General features: G+C 48.2%; 1 protein-coding gene across 3 annotated transcripts; it reads left to right on the forward strand.

Moving 5' to 3' along the window:
• The first annotated feature begins 1,634 nt into the window (after nucleotides 1-1,634).
• PEX5 (peroxisomal biogenesis factor 5) lies at nucleotides 1,635-12,830 on the forward strand. Of its 3 annotated transcripts, XM_062006268.1 has the most exons (16): nucleotides 1,635-1,659; nucleotides 2,230-2,433; nucleotides 2,900-2,935; nucleotides 3,125-3,257; nucleotides 3,927-4,061; nucleotides 5,108-5,213; nucleotides 6,380-6,470; nucleotides 6,806-6,922; nucleotides 7,305-7,397; nucleotides 7,571-7,690; nucleotides 8,489-8,632; nucleotides 10,310-10,380; nucleotides 10,546-10,761; nucleotides 10,900-11,065; nucleotides 11,233-11,390; nucleotides 11,756-12,830. In XM_062006268.1, the coding sequence occupies exons 2-16, from the start codon at nucleotides 2,284-2,286 to the stop codon at nucleotides 11,955-11,957; spliced, it is 1,938 nt and encodes a 645-aa protein (XP_061862252.1). In that variant the 5' UTR covers nucleotides 1,635-1,659; nucleotides 2,230-2,283; the 3' UTR covers nucleotides 11,958-12,830. The 3 variants fall into 3 exon arrangements, with proteins under 3 accessions (XP_061862252.1, XP_061862253.1, XP_010197649.2); XM_010199347.2 differs by lacking the exons at nucleotides 1,635-1,659; nucleotides 6,806-6,922 and having other exon boundaries at nucleotides 1,670-2,433; XM_062006269.1 differs by lacking the exons at nucleotides 1,635-1,659; nucleotides 6,806-6,922; nucleotides 7,305-7,397 and having other exon boundaries at nucleotides 1,668-2,433.
• The last annotated feature ends 829 nt before the right edge of the window (nucleotides 12,831-13,659 follow it).

A 13,659-nucleotide genomic window follows, 5' to 3' on the forward strand; every position in this document is an offset into this window, starting at 1 on the left:
TGTCAGATCATCTCTGCACTACTGAGACTTCAGTACTCGTGGCACCAAGTGATGCAGGACTGAGCATCTAGTTTGTGCATCAGGCTGCTACAAAACAGGCAAATGTGAGGGAGCAAAGGCACAGAGGGGAACAACTCACCTGGGCCATCCAAACAGAAGGCTTGAAAAAAAACAGCAGTCTAGAGAAGATGGAATTGAGGGAGACATGACAACTGACTTCAAGTAATACAAAGATACTTCAAGGAGGAAATTAACAATTAGCTTATCTGTGCTGGGGAAGAAAAGCACTGTAAGCCCATCTAATAATGCCTGGCATTACCTTAGGCAGTGAGGGGAAGAGCGGTAAAGGCATTTTTCTTCTGGTCAATAAAATAGAAACACGATCAAAGATACCAAAAAGTTGCAAGCTAGTGTGTGCCATACATAGAAGCACACCTCATGCATTTCAACTGTGAATTGGTGTGCAGTCCATGGGACCAGGGAAGACAAAGTAAAGCTCCCCAAACAAGTTTGACATGGAGGTTGTATTTCCATCCCCAACTCCATACTTCAAAGACTTGCTTCAAAGACTTGATTCTCTTGAGCCATACTTCTTGCTAGCACAGAACTAGCGGTAAATGTCACGTGTTTCAAAGATTTAAGGAGTGTGGTGAAGGTAAGTACTGTCAAAGGATAGTGTTTAAAACAGCAAAGACTTTTTTTTTTTGATAGATGAACTGCATCTGGGAAGTCTGGAGAGGATCCTGCAGGGGATCATATTCCTTTTGAAAAGGAGAAGACAGGATTTGGTTCTGGAAACAATTTCTTTCTAGCACCCTAATATCACAGGAAGTAGCGTACATCATGTAAACCCCACTTTGTGTTTTTCCTCTTCTTGGAGGCTCACAAATGTGCTCCGAATTCCCAAGTGGTTTGCTCTTCCTTTGGAATCACATGTATAGAAGAGCAAGAACTCTGAAAACAAAGTTGGCATCTCCATGGCTTATCTGAAGCTGTTGCATAGTTTTCAGCTAAATGCAGTTGCTTTTAACCCATTTTAGCTGTCCCAAGGCAAATAATAAAACAGCAGTCTGACAGACAAATGAAGGTGAGCTGCTTACAAACACTGCGAGGACCTCCTGTTCTCCAGATGCCTTTGCAAGGACCCTTGGGCCAGGCCAGAGGTCCATACATAGCCTGACACAGGGTGGGCTGCAGCTACTGCTGGTGCAAAACCCACTTCCCCATGTCTTGTCTACTTGCTTACGTTGAGATGAATGGTGAGCAGGATAGCAACACCACAACAGCACAACTACTGCTCTAAACCTACACAATGTATTTACTGATGCAGTGACACGCTTTTAATGCTCTAGTACAACAGCCCATGAGCTGCCAGAGAAGGATGGGGGTAAGGCCGATGCCTGGCAGTGGGCAGGGACAGAGAGGCACCTGAGGCCGCACCTCCAGCCGCATCGGCATGGCACCTGCTGCCGAGACCTGCACTGAGGGCTGCGGGGAGGACCCGAGCGGGTCAGGTCGGGTCGATCCGCCAAGCGCGGGCAGCCTGCCCTAGTCTGGGCCTTTAAGGCGCAGTGGTGCGGCGCTCCCGGGGTGCCTGGCCCTTTAAGAAGTGGCTCCGCCCCCCACCCCTTGAGTCTGGTGAGTCCTGGCAGCTTTCAGGTAGGGTTCAGGGGCTCTGCCGACTTGCGCCGTCTCCCCGCCCAGGGCGAGGAGTTGCCGGGCCGGGCTGTGCCGGGCGTCCTGCCGCCCGGGCAGCTGGCGGGAGGGGCGGGCAGGGACGCGGGGCTCGCTGGAGAGGCCGCGGCCTTGCCCTCTTACCGAGTGGGTGTCGCGGGCACGGGCAGGGTGGAGGGAGCTGTATGCAGTATCCCGCTCCCGGCCTGTGAGGTCCCGCTCCTCGGAGCGGTGGCTTTTCCTGGTCGGGGCAGCTGAGCCCGGGTATGTGCTCGGTCGCGCGGGGAGTTGGAGCCGTGGCGGTATGTCTCTGAGCCCGGCCCTCGCTCGTCCAGGCGCTGGCCCGAGCTCGGGGCCTCTCTGCCCGGGCAGACGCGGGGGCGGGGGGCTGGGCGGACGGGCGGCCTTTCCCCACAGGCTCCCGGGCCCACAGCGGAGGTGAAAGTTGGCGGGTGGCCGCTGAGTCGGGACAAGAGGACTCCGGCAGCCGGTGGCTCCCGGTAGCCGGACAGTCCGCCCGGCACTCATCTGTGTCTGTGCCCCTCCTGGGGCCAGGTGCAGGCCCGGTGGGGTTTGGCGCCGGCCTTCCCGCCCTCCCAGCCGGGCGCCATGGCCATGAGGGAGCTGGTGGAACCGGAGTGCGGGGGCTCCAATCCCCTCATGAAGCTGGCCGGCCACTTCACCCAAGACAAAGCTTTGCGACAGGAAGGACTTCAGGGCCCGCTGGCCTGGCCCCATGGCGCTCCCGGAGCTGCAGCTGTGAGTGTTGCCGGTTGCTTCTCTTGCTCGGCTGGGGCTGGGTGTGGGGCCTGCTCTCAGCTGAATCTGTCATCCTGGTATTTAGGGATGTGCTGGCTGAAGGGCAGCGTGGGGTGAGCAGTACGCGGGGGCTGCTGGTGCAAATAGGTGTCATATTGCTTTTTTTTTTTCCTGGGAACTGAGGCTCCAGGACCACTCGATTTGTCCATTGGGGTTGTGGGATGAGGACCTGTTTTTGAAAGCTGAGTTTATGTGCACTCTGAGGGTGCTGGTGGTAGTGGGGAGCTGTATGCCTCGCTGTCACAGGCCCTAACCCAGAAAGTGGTGACAAAGGGTTATCATTCAAGGCGTCCCTGCTAGCAGCCTATGATCAAGGAAGAGGAAGATGTGAACTAATGGGGTCACTGTGTGTGGAGAGGGGTTTGGGGTCAAAGCTGTTATAATAACTGTTCACTATTCCCTGTAGGTATCCAGACCACTGGGAGTGGCCACTGAAGATGAGGTAAGAATAGATTGATGCATCTCCTTACTGCTTTTCTCATCAACGCTGTTTGCTGTTTTTTCCCTTACCTAATATTAGACCTAATATTAGTCTTTTTTTTCTGGCAAGCTTATTTCTTTCTCACATGCTCCATGGCTCTGCTGCTTCATCTTCTGTGTTGTGTTTTTAATCCATCTCTGTCTTTGCTAGCTGGTTGGAGAGTTCCTGCAAGAGCAGAATGCCTCTTCATTATCTCGTGCACCCCAGACCTTTAAGATGGATGACCTATTGGCTGAGATGCAAGAGATTGAACAGTCAAACTTCCGACAGGCCCCTCAGCGAGGTGAGGGAAGCAGAGTAGGTGAAGAGCTGGAAACAGTTAGGGTCCTGGCAGTGTGGTTGCTGTTTATTCAGCACTTATGTGGTTGTATCTGGAGTATTGTTTCCAGGCTTAGGCTTTGCAGCATGCTGACATACTGGATCAGGCCTAGTGGAGATCAAGGAGGTATACAGGGACACCTGTGTATACACCTGTGTATGTGGTGTAAAAGGAAAGTCTGGGGGAACTGGATTTGTCCAGCCTGGGGAAAAAGAGTCAAAGAGGGAGGGGATAGAGTGTCTAGTAGCTGTCTTCAGCAGCCACGGTCAGGGTCTTTACAGCAAAATGATAAGGGATGATGGACACAACTTGCAGGAAGGAAACATTCTTTCACTTGGCAGGTGGTTGATTTGGTACTGGAACAAAGGCCTAGGGAGGCTGAGGAGTTGCCAGCCTTGGACAAGTTCAGAAGTTACTTGATGAATGCCCTGAGCAATCTAATCTCTAGCTTTAGTGTTAACCTTCTCTGAGAACACTAGCAACCTCCAGAGATTTCTTCCAAGTGGAATCTTTCTGTGGTTTTATTCTAACAAAGAGAATAGGAAAGGTCAGAGGTGATGAGGGGTAGCCTGGAACACTTAAATGATGCTTTTGAGTCCTCCAATCCTCACTCCTGTTTTTTCCTTCTTGTAGCTCCAGGTGTGGCAGCCTTGGCACTGTCTGAAAACTGGACCCAGGAATTTTTGGCTGCAGCAGATAGTGCTGGTGATGTCTCTTCAGATTACAATGAGGCTGACTGGTCACAGGAGTTCATCGCTGAAGTGACAGGTGAAGATACTGCCTGGTCACATGCCTGTGTACAGTGGATTGTTGCTGAATGTGATTTGGAGCAATGCTTTGGGCCTGGCAGTCAATGTTTACTGTAGCAGCTTTAACAGGGGAAAAAGCCAAAATGTTACTTTGCAGTGACTAGCCGAATTATGAACAATGTGGTGTGGAAGCTTTTATTCAGAGGTAAAGGTCTTGTTTTTAGCTTAGGTTACTTGGAGAACTTGGGAGAAGTAGACTATTCAAACTGCTTTTGTTCAAATTGTTATTATGATTTGGCTGATTCCAGTTCTGCAGATGGTCTGGTATTGCTTCTTGCTTATGTAGTCTCCGATTCCCTCTCTCAAGGCTAAAATTGCCTTTGGTACAAAGATGAATATTGTTTAATGTGCTTTGGCCAAATACTTTTTGGCAGTTTTGTGGAAGTAGAGGGATGTTGCACCTTGGAAATGTGAAAAGTGATGGTTTATGGCCCAAAGGTTAAGCTTTCTGTTTCGAGTAAGCCGATTGTTTATCTTAAAAGTCATCCCATGTCGTGTACGGAGCTGTTGTCGGAATATGATCCTTTTACCATCCATGACCCAAGCTGGAACTTACCAGTCAGATTTTACTAGATGCTATTCTCTTCTCTAGACATGATCGCTGTAGAGAGCCAGGTAGTCTCATGCTTTGGCCTTCATTCTTTATACTTCTGGGAATATCAATCAGCATTTACAAAGCTCTTCGAGAAAGTTCTGATTAAAACCTAGTACTTTGTAGCCTGCACTTCTGACAGACTTGTAATGCATCACTAATTTTCTTGACCTATGAACTATTCCATGTGGAGCAGGTGAACAAGTTGTGAAATGAGCAGAAAATCCTAAGGTATTGACACCACAGGGGCAATTAATACACAGTCTGAACCTGAAGCTTGATTTTTATATCAGAATAAATAAGTTAAAGAAACAAGCTTTAAAAAAATTACAATCTTTCTTTGAAGAGGTCTCCTCTGTGTGATGGTCAACCTGTCTTACTCTTCTCCCCATTCTTCCTTATGTCATGTGCAGATCCACTGTCTGTGTCTCCTGCCAAGTGGGCAGAAGAATACCTAGAGCAGTCAGGGGAGAAGCTGTGGCTTGGGGAATCGGAAGACCAGTCTTTGGCAGATAAATGGTGAGTGTCTTCTCAAGACTAGTGCTGCTAGGCACTTGAGTGGGTGAAATTTGGATAGGTGACAGGAATCTGCTATAGCCTGAATGCTTTTGGGTCATTTAACTTAGGTTGGTGTTCTCAGGCCTTTGGTTTCAGAGAAAGGAGGAAACAATGTTGGGAAACTGAAGATTTTAATACTAGCTTTTCAATTTTCTAGTTCCAGGAAGGTACCGTGTAGGCTTATGGGATCTCATGCCTAATGCAAAGCTTCTTAAAGTGAGTTCAGGAAGTTCTAATTCAGCAGAACTTTTTTTTCAACAATAGATGCTTTCTGAGATTTAGCAGTGTGAAATACTAGACTCTACTAGTTGTAAACTTTCATCGTTTTATTTTCTGTATCTGACAAGCCACATTCAGCCTTTCATCTGTATATTTCTAGATTCAGCCTTCCAGACATTTTAGTGTGTGTTTATGTGGTAGATTAAAGGAACAGTCTACTGCTACGGATCTCTCTTTGTATAGGTACCTGTTAACTGTAGTCCAGTTTTTCAAATAAAGAAGCAAAACATAAGCAGTAATTAGATATTTCCCTAAAATAAGTTTTGCCTATTTGGATTCTCTCTCCTGACTCTTACCTTTACTGATACCTTTCTGCAAATATAGACATTCCTGAATTATTGCCACCAGTTCCAAAGATTTAACTGAGACTGAATGTAGTGGTAACACCTGGAACTGGTCCTATGCTGCTGTAAGCCAGACAACATATTGTGTGCTGGCTGTGAGCCCGTAGTCCTCTGCGGAGCTGATGCTTTTCCAAGACGCTGTTCCTCTTCCATGAGTATGACCTACTTTCTCTGTTCCTAGATATATGACCTTGTTTGTGGTGCTAAAACCTGCAATGTCTGATAGCATTTGAGCTTACTAAGGAATTCATACTGTTCTGCTGTGCTGTCACTGTAATTGTTTAATTCTGCTACTGCTCATGTCAGTCCATTGCACGGTTAACCTAGTAGCAATTTAGAGTTTTTACGGACGGCACTGAATCACTTAGGAGAACCTCAGAGTCTTTGAAGAAGGGCTGCATCCCTCAGGACTGTTGTCTGGCCTGTTGTGTGGGAGATTGTAGCAAAAAAGTTCACTGTTGTCTGGTATCAGTCTCTCTCTTTTTTTACTGCCTCTGAACACAGGTATGAGGAATATCAGCCTGAGGATGACCTGAAGAAAACTGTTAGTGATTTCCTTGCTAAAGTGGATGATCCAAAGCTCAAGAATTCTGAGGTAAGAAATTCTCTGACTGGGGCTGAGAGATATTTAATATGAATAAGGGGCATGGACAGTTGAGAAGGGGGAAGACAGTAAAGGAATAAAGCTTCCTATTGTCCCCCGTTTCCCTTGCTTCCCCAATTCCTAGACATCAAACTCTACAATCCGCTTTACATGTTATCCATCCCTACCATGTGAGTCTGGTGAGGCCCTGTCCTCCTCACATTTTTGGGCCTTTTGTGCTGCCTTTGCAGAGAGAAGTCCTCTTAGTGAAGGAGCAGGGCATGGGCTGAGGGCTGGTTGCCAAAGCATCTGCCCAGCTCCACCCTTGTTTCATTTCTCTGCCACAGTTCTTAAAGTTTGTCCGCCAGATCGGAGATGGGAGGGTATCGATCGAAGCTAATCAGGTGACCCACAGAGACCAAGATCAGGCAGAGCAATGGGCAGCTGAGTTTATACAGCAGCAGGTAGGAGCCCCAGCCCTTTGTGCTCTGAAGGCGAAAAACTCTTTGCTACAGTGCACAGTCTGGGAGCAAGGGAGAATGGCAAGTGCAACTCTCAACAGTGCTCTACTACTGACTAGGCTGGGGGAGGCAAGGGAGGGGCTGCTGGGCTCTTAGCAGAGTCTGGCCAGAAGCTGGGAAGGTATTTCGACCATGTGAGTTTTCTTATCTCCTGCAGCATCTGGGAGGAAGGGGGTATCTAGGTGAACTCTTTTTCCACTTTTCAGACCATCAGTTCTTGCTGATGGGGAGGAGGGGTCATCACAGACCCTCCTGCTGTTTCGGATGTGCCCCGAGGTTGCCAAATTCTAAAAAGCAAGGTGTGTTTCTGTTTCCAAATTCCCAGGGGGCATCCGATGCCTGGGTGGATCAATTTGCACGATCTGGGAGCATGTCAACTCTTGATACGGAATTTGAGCAGGCAAAGACTGCTGTGGAGGTAAAGCTGATGGAGGAGGAGGGCTGGGGTACCCACTGAGAGCCCGTGGTTGGCTTACCTCTCTCCTTTGCATGCTATGAGGAGGACCAGAAGCATTTAAGAGTGTGTTCTCTGGGATGTCTGTAGAGCTCAGTTTATGGTTGTGCTCTAGTCACATTCTATTCTCCTTTCAGTCAGATGTGGACTTCTGGGACAAACTTCAGGCAGAATGGGAGGAAATGGCCAAGAGAGATGCAGAGGCTCACCCTTGGCTCTCTGATTATGAAGAACTCAGCTCCTCCTCATATGACAAGGTAATAGAGAACAGGGTCTCTCAGCCCTATCACTGTGGTGGACTGCCTTGAGGGGACTGGCAGTGTGTCTGCCTTGCAGGTGAGCTTCACAAACCTCAAATGCTGCTACTGTTCCTTCTTGCACTTATGCTTTGTTGACACTTGCACCTCTATCTGTGTAACTTAGGAGTTAAATACTATTTTTACTTTGTGCTTCTTTGCAAATGCTGTCTAGCTCTTGAAGCTGACAGAGGGGACATTTAGATTAGTTATTAGGAAGAAGTTCTTCCATGTGAGGGTGGTGAGACACTGGAATAAGTTGATCAGAGAGACTGCGGGTGTCCTGTCCCTGGAAGTGGGTAGGGGGCCAGGCTGGATGGGACTTTGTCCAACCTGGACTAGTGGCAGGTGTCCCTACCCAAGACAGGTATGATTGGAGCTGTGTGCTCTTTAAGATCCCTTCCAGCCCAAACTGTTCTATAACTCTTGTCCAAGATCAAATACCAGTTAGTGTGGGATTCTTTGCAATAAGCACAAGTGTTGTTACTCTACCCAAGTGGATAGGACCCACAGCAGATGTTTAGTCTCTGTTGGAACTTACTACATGTCTGCTCTGGGGGAATTTTTCAACATGGAGGAGGTAGGAAGAAGCACCACTATTTGCTGATCAGCTGCGAATTAGCAGAGATAAGGAGGTGCTGGCTGGTGTGCAGTTTGAGTGTTTGTGATGCAGCAAGACTGAGCTGTTCAGTACTGTAGAGTGCTTTCCTCCCTAAGCTTGTCTCTTGGTGTTAGCCCGTGCCTGTCATTGCCTGCCAGGGTTACCAGTTTGAGGAAGATAATCCTATGAGAGATCACCCGGGTGCCTTTGAAGAGGGGCGTAAGCGCTTGGAAGAAGGTGACCTCCCCAATGCTGTCTTGCTCTTTGAGGCTGCGGTGCAACAGAAGCCAGATCACATGGAGGTGAGTGAGACCAGAGATAACAGGCCTTGGCTGGGTGCCCTGCTGCTTGGATCCTTCCACTGCATGGTGTCAGGGTGTGTGTAGAAAGCTCACATCAGTGTTAGAAGCTGTGCAGGGTGTATGAAGACGTCTCATTTTTCTGTGACTGTGGGTAAGTAGCTGATGTGACTCCTCAGGAGGGCTGTAGCAAGGAGATTTATGCCTAAGGTCAGTTATAAAAAGCACAAAGGCTTTGACCCAGCACTATGTAAAGTCATTGGAGCTCTTGAGGCTGTGCATGGAGCCAAGACAAGGAGTTCTCATCTCTTAAATTACTTCTCTGGAAGCCTTTGACACTGCAAGTTTGATGCTTGTAGCAGATAAATGCTTTCAATAGCTATTAAAAGTTTAATTCTGAGCAGCTTATTAGACTAGAGGTCTTGCATTTACATACTGAGAGAAAACTGGCAAATCCCAAAAGGGCTGAGGTGGCTTAGGTATCTTCACAGCCTTCATTTGAAGCTGCAGACCAAAGAATGGGTATACTGAAGACAAATTTCCAGCTCCTAATTCAGCGAGTATTTATTTCCATAAAGCACTCTAGCTTCTGGATTGAGAAATGGCATAGTCTGTGTACCTTTCTCCAGAGGCAGAGGTTGCAGATATTCTCAGGAGGGAGAGAAAGGATGCAAATATACTTACGTTGTCCATTTCTGGAGTGCCTGTCTCAAGCACCCAAGGGTACTCAATTCTCAGTGCATCTGACTCAAGCCATGCCAAATGTATATGGTTGGAAACCTAATTTGTTAATTCTGATTCTTAGATGAGAATGACTTCTCAGAATAGACGTTCTTGGCTTCTGGGAATACAGGCATCTAACTTTCTAGGGTACTGACAGTAGATGAAAAGTAAGAGGTTTTGGAGATGTACTTTATTTTTCAGTCAAAAGATGTTGCTGATATTCAAGTCAGCACTCTCTTATAGGCAGTGTGGGTTGCAGGCTGAGCATAATCGAGGGGTTGTTAAAACCTTAGGAGGAGAAATTTTGGGCCACTTCTGACTAGCTGTATTGAGAACATTCTGAATTCTACTGTGACTCTGCAGGAAGTACAGGAGAAGTCAAGATTTCACAAGTGATACAGTGATTGAATAGACTTGAACAGTTGATCTGAAGGAAATGTCTTGGTTGCATTGGTCCAAGTCCCAGCTTTACCTTGAACCTCAGCTCTTCTGCCTGCAGAACACTATGCAGTTACCCCTGGTCAGCTCTTCTTGAGTTGCAGCTATCTATATGGTGAGGCAGTAGGGATTTGAGACAGTAGATTCCCTCTTGCTTGTGTAGTGTGTCTGGGTCTTTGCTAATGAAATAATTTCCTTCCTTGAGATAGCAGGTACTGCATTTTGTGACTTGTATTCAAAAAGCTGGTTGCTTGATGATAGATCTCCAGGTAGACATCCACATTTCCTTTACACCAATGCCAGTTGTATTTGCCTTGAGGACCTGTGTGCCGTAAAAGTCTATATGTCTTTTGAGAGAAACTTTTATCTGTGGCTTATGTCTATACTTGCATATATTCGGTCTCATACTCAAAATGTGTGGGATAATACGGTGGATTTAATCAGTGTCTGTGGTTTGTCAGCTGATCTTTTTCTCTAGGCGTGAAGAAGTCTGACTTTGTGTGTCTTTGTCTTGTCCAGGCCTGGCAATATCTGGGAACCACCCAAGCAGAGAATGAACAGGAGCTTTTGGCAATCAGTGCCCTCAGACGGTGAGCATTGCAGAAGAGCTTCTGAGTGTGGCTCCTTGCCTAGTGCATAGTGCCATGAGTACCATATTGGCTAGTATGGTGTGCTCTGCCTTGCTTGTGTTAAATCCCATTTCTGCATGTCTCCCAGACTGGTGTAATGCTGTATGCACTTTCTCTGGCCTGCAGGTGCTTGGAGCTGCAGCCTGGGAACCTCACGGCGCTCATGGCCTTAGCAGTCAGCTTCACCAATGAGTCCTTGCAGAAGCAGGCGTGTGAGACCCTGCGGGACTGGCTGCGCCATAAACCGGACTATGCCCACCTGCTGGAGAAGGAGTTGGAGGAGAATGTTTCAGGGACAAACCTGGGGCCTGCCAAGCGTGTCCTGGGTTCCCTGCTGTCTGAGTGAGTCTGAGTTAAATTTCAGCCTTCAGGTGAAAGGCTTCTTGTAGGGTTAGGACCGGCCCAGGCAGGAGCAGAGGGAGCAACCCAAGGCCAGCTTTCTCCACAGTACAACAGCATCCTTGTTCTGTGCTTTTCCAGCTCACTCTTCATGGAGGTAAAAGAGCTGTTCTTGGCAGCAGTGCGCAGCAACCCCTCGACCGTGGATCCTGATGTTCAGTGTGGTTTGGGCGTCCTTTTCAACCTGAGTGGCGAGTATGAGAAGGCTGTGGATTGCTTCAGTGCTGCGCTCAGTGTGCGCCCCAACGTAAGGAAGGACAGGCTGTGGATGCTGGAGGCTTATGGGTGAAGGTTGGGACGGAGGTGGTGCTTGTCTGAGAGGTGCATTCTTGGAGTGGAAGAGTAAGACAGGTGCATAGGGAAGGGTTGGCTCAGAGTTTACCTTGGCCCTTTCTCTCTGTCCCCATCCTTCAGGACCATCTTTTATGGAACAAGCTTGGTGCCACGCTGGCTAATGGGAATCGGAGTGAGGAAGCTGTGGCTGCTTATCGTCGAGCGCTGGAGCTACAGCCAGGATACATTCGCTCTCGCTACAACCTGGGCATCAGCTGCATCAACTTAGGTGCCCACCGGTGAGCACAGGGTGGGCAGATCTGCTGTGACCCTTGGGGGTGCGCGTGTCTGAGCAAGAGAGACTGCACTGCATTCCTAGGGCAGTGCTACCCTTGTCTGCAGCCTTTCCTTGGCACATGAGGGCAGAGCAGGTGCAGGTACTCTGCCCCAAGAACAAAGTGTCATGTAGATACAGTTTAGAGTAGGGGGCATCTGGACTTCAGTTTCTGTTAAGAGGGGAATGTCTGATGATTCTGAAGTGAGGCAGGATATGGTGAAGAGGAGGAAACTTATTTTGATGGGGGAGCACTTCAGAAGCAAATGTGAAGGAGGAGTATGGGATGTACCATCTCCAGTAAGCACATGTGTGTTTTCATCTTGACAGTGAGGCTGTGGAGCACTTCTTAGAGGCTTTGCATATGCAGCAGAAGAGCCGAGGTCCACGGGGGCAGCAAGGCGCTATGTCTGACAACATCTGGAGCACCCTCCGCATGGCTCTCTCCATGCTGGGACAGAGTGACCTGTATGCGGCAGCAGATGCCCATGATCTTCCTACGCTGCTTCAGGTGTTTGGCCTCCAGCAGTGACTCCGGGATGGGCTCCCTTGCGAGTGCAGGGTTGGCCCAGCTCAGCAGTGACCTTCCTTGGAGAGAAAACATTCAGTAGGTTTCACAAGTATCTTCGCTCTGGTAGGGCAGATCGCCTCAGCTTTTTTTCAAGGACCTCCCGCTGAAGTGTGCAACTTCCTCTACCTGTCTGTTGTGGCCTGAGCATCTCTGCACAGTTCACATTATCACCTCCGTGGCCGACTGACGCTCTGCTGGTTCGCAGATTATCAAAGCGGGGAAGCCCTCTTGCCAGACTGTTTGCAGTATTGCCCAGCTTGGCTGTGAGATTAGAATGGTTTAGGAGCTGTTCTGCAGGGACTGCCCACGGGACGTGTGTGGGGTGCAGGTTCCTTCGGTGGAGGGGGAGTGCCATTTGATGAAAGGGTGAAAAATTCTGGGTTATGAGCATGCTTCCCCCATGTATGTGCTTGCATGTGTGTATGTGTGGGTTGTGAGGGGAAAAATGGCTTCTGGGTACCGATAACTTCATGGTACAGCCAAATACTAAGTTTCTCAGTGTCTCTTCATGAACCTTTTAAGAGCAGATATGGGGCGAAGCCCCTTACCCTGTCACAGTAAGAGGAGATCCCAGAATTCAGACTTGAGGGAGTGTGATAGGAATAAAGTCTCAAATATAGGCTCCCCTCCCAGAATAAGATGGGGAAAGGGTCAAGTCTCAATTTTCACTTGATCGTCTGCCGTTGTTTTCCTTTGTGCAGAAGTTCCCTGTCTTGCGTGTAACTGAATCTTGTTAATTATAAATATCTGTATATGATTCTATTGGGGAAAATGTTTTTTAATTGTAAAGTATTTTGTACAATAAAGGGGGGAGAATTAAGACTGCCAAAATGACATCTTTCTCTGTGCCTCTGTTGGATCTGTGTGTGCTGGGTAGTACAGATCTCTAGGGGCATAAACCCAGATGGTTCCAAAAGAGAGAAACTCTGATCTATCAGTTCCTGTCTTCCCTTTTGACCCAGGCTCATTATGTTGATGGCTCATCTGCAGATGAGACTCAAAGGACCTAATTTTACTGTAGCCTCGGGTTTTTCCTGTGTGCCAGCAGAAAAGCTTCCTGGTGTTAACAGCTCTTCTTTGCTTAGGGGTCAGTGAAACACTTTTTTCATTTTCTTGCCATTTGCAGGGAGGGAAGTCGTGTTACATTTTGTCACCTCTTTGAGGAAGCTGACTGCTGCAGTAGGCTTAGGCAGGGAGCACTTAACCCCTCTTCCACTAGGCACCTGTTTCTTCTTACCACTACCTCACAGGCTTCTTTTGTGTCTGTAATAATCAGGGGCAGAAAGCATGTGCAGAGAATAGTTCTTGCTGTATATTTTCTGAGCTCAAGCTTCCAGTGTCTCCCATCCAGCGCTGTGGCACCAAAACCTATGTGCACTGTTCTGAAATTGCTGTGATGCACGCAAAACAATTTGCTGCTTCTGCCTGCTCACACACATGTGGATGGAGTGACATGCTTCACTTGTAAGAGAGAAGCAGCAATATGTTTCTTGATATCAAAACACTTCCATTTTATAGTAAATGCAACATTGTTTTAACAAGGCTCTGGGTCATAGTTCACTCACTGCACAGAGGACAGGGTCGGACAAAACTGTCAGGGAGACCCTCCCATTCGTTCAGAAAGGGCCCTTTGCTTTCTGTACTCCTCAGAGAGCTTACTGTG

Source organism: Colius striatus, chromosome 1, assembly GCF_028858725.1.
Source record: "Colius striatus isolate bColStr4 chromosome 1, bColStr4.1.hap1, whole genome shotgun sequence".
In the NCBI taxonomy this organism is placed as follows: domain Eukaryota; kingdom Metazoa; phylum Chordata; class Aves; order Coliiformes; family Coliidae; genus Colius; species Colius striatus.

Bases quoted from the DNA above. Each gene is read 5' to 3' on its own strand.
- PEX5 (XM_062006268.1), top strand. From the start codon at position 2,284: ATGGCCATGAGGGAGCTGGTGGAACCGGAGTGCGGGGGCTCCAATCCC. The intron at 8,633-10,309 runs GTGAGTGAGACC...TGTCTTGTCCAG, and splicing joins AGAAGCCAGATCACATGGAG to GCCTGGCAATATCTGGGAAC. The intron at 11,391-11,755 runs GTGAGCACAGGG...TCATCTTGACAG, and splicing joins ATCAACTTAGGTGCCCACCG to TGAGGCTGTGGAGCACTTCT.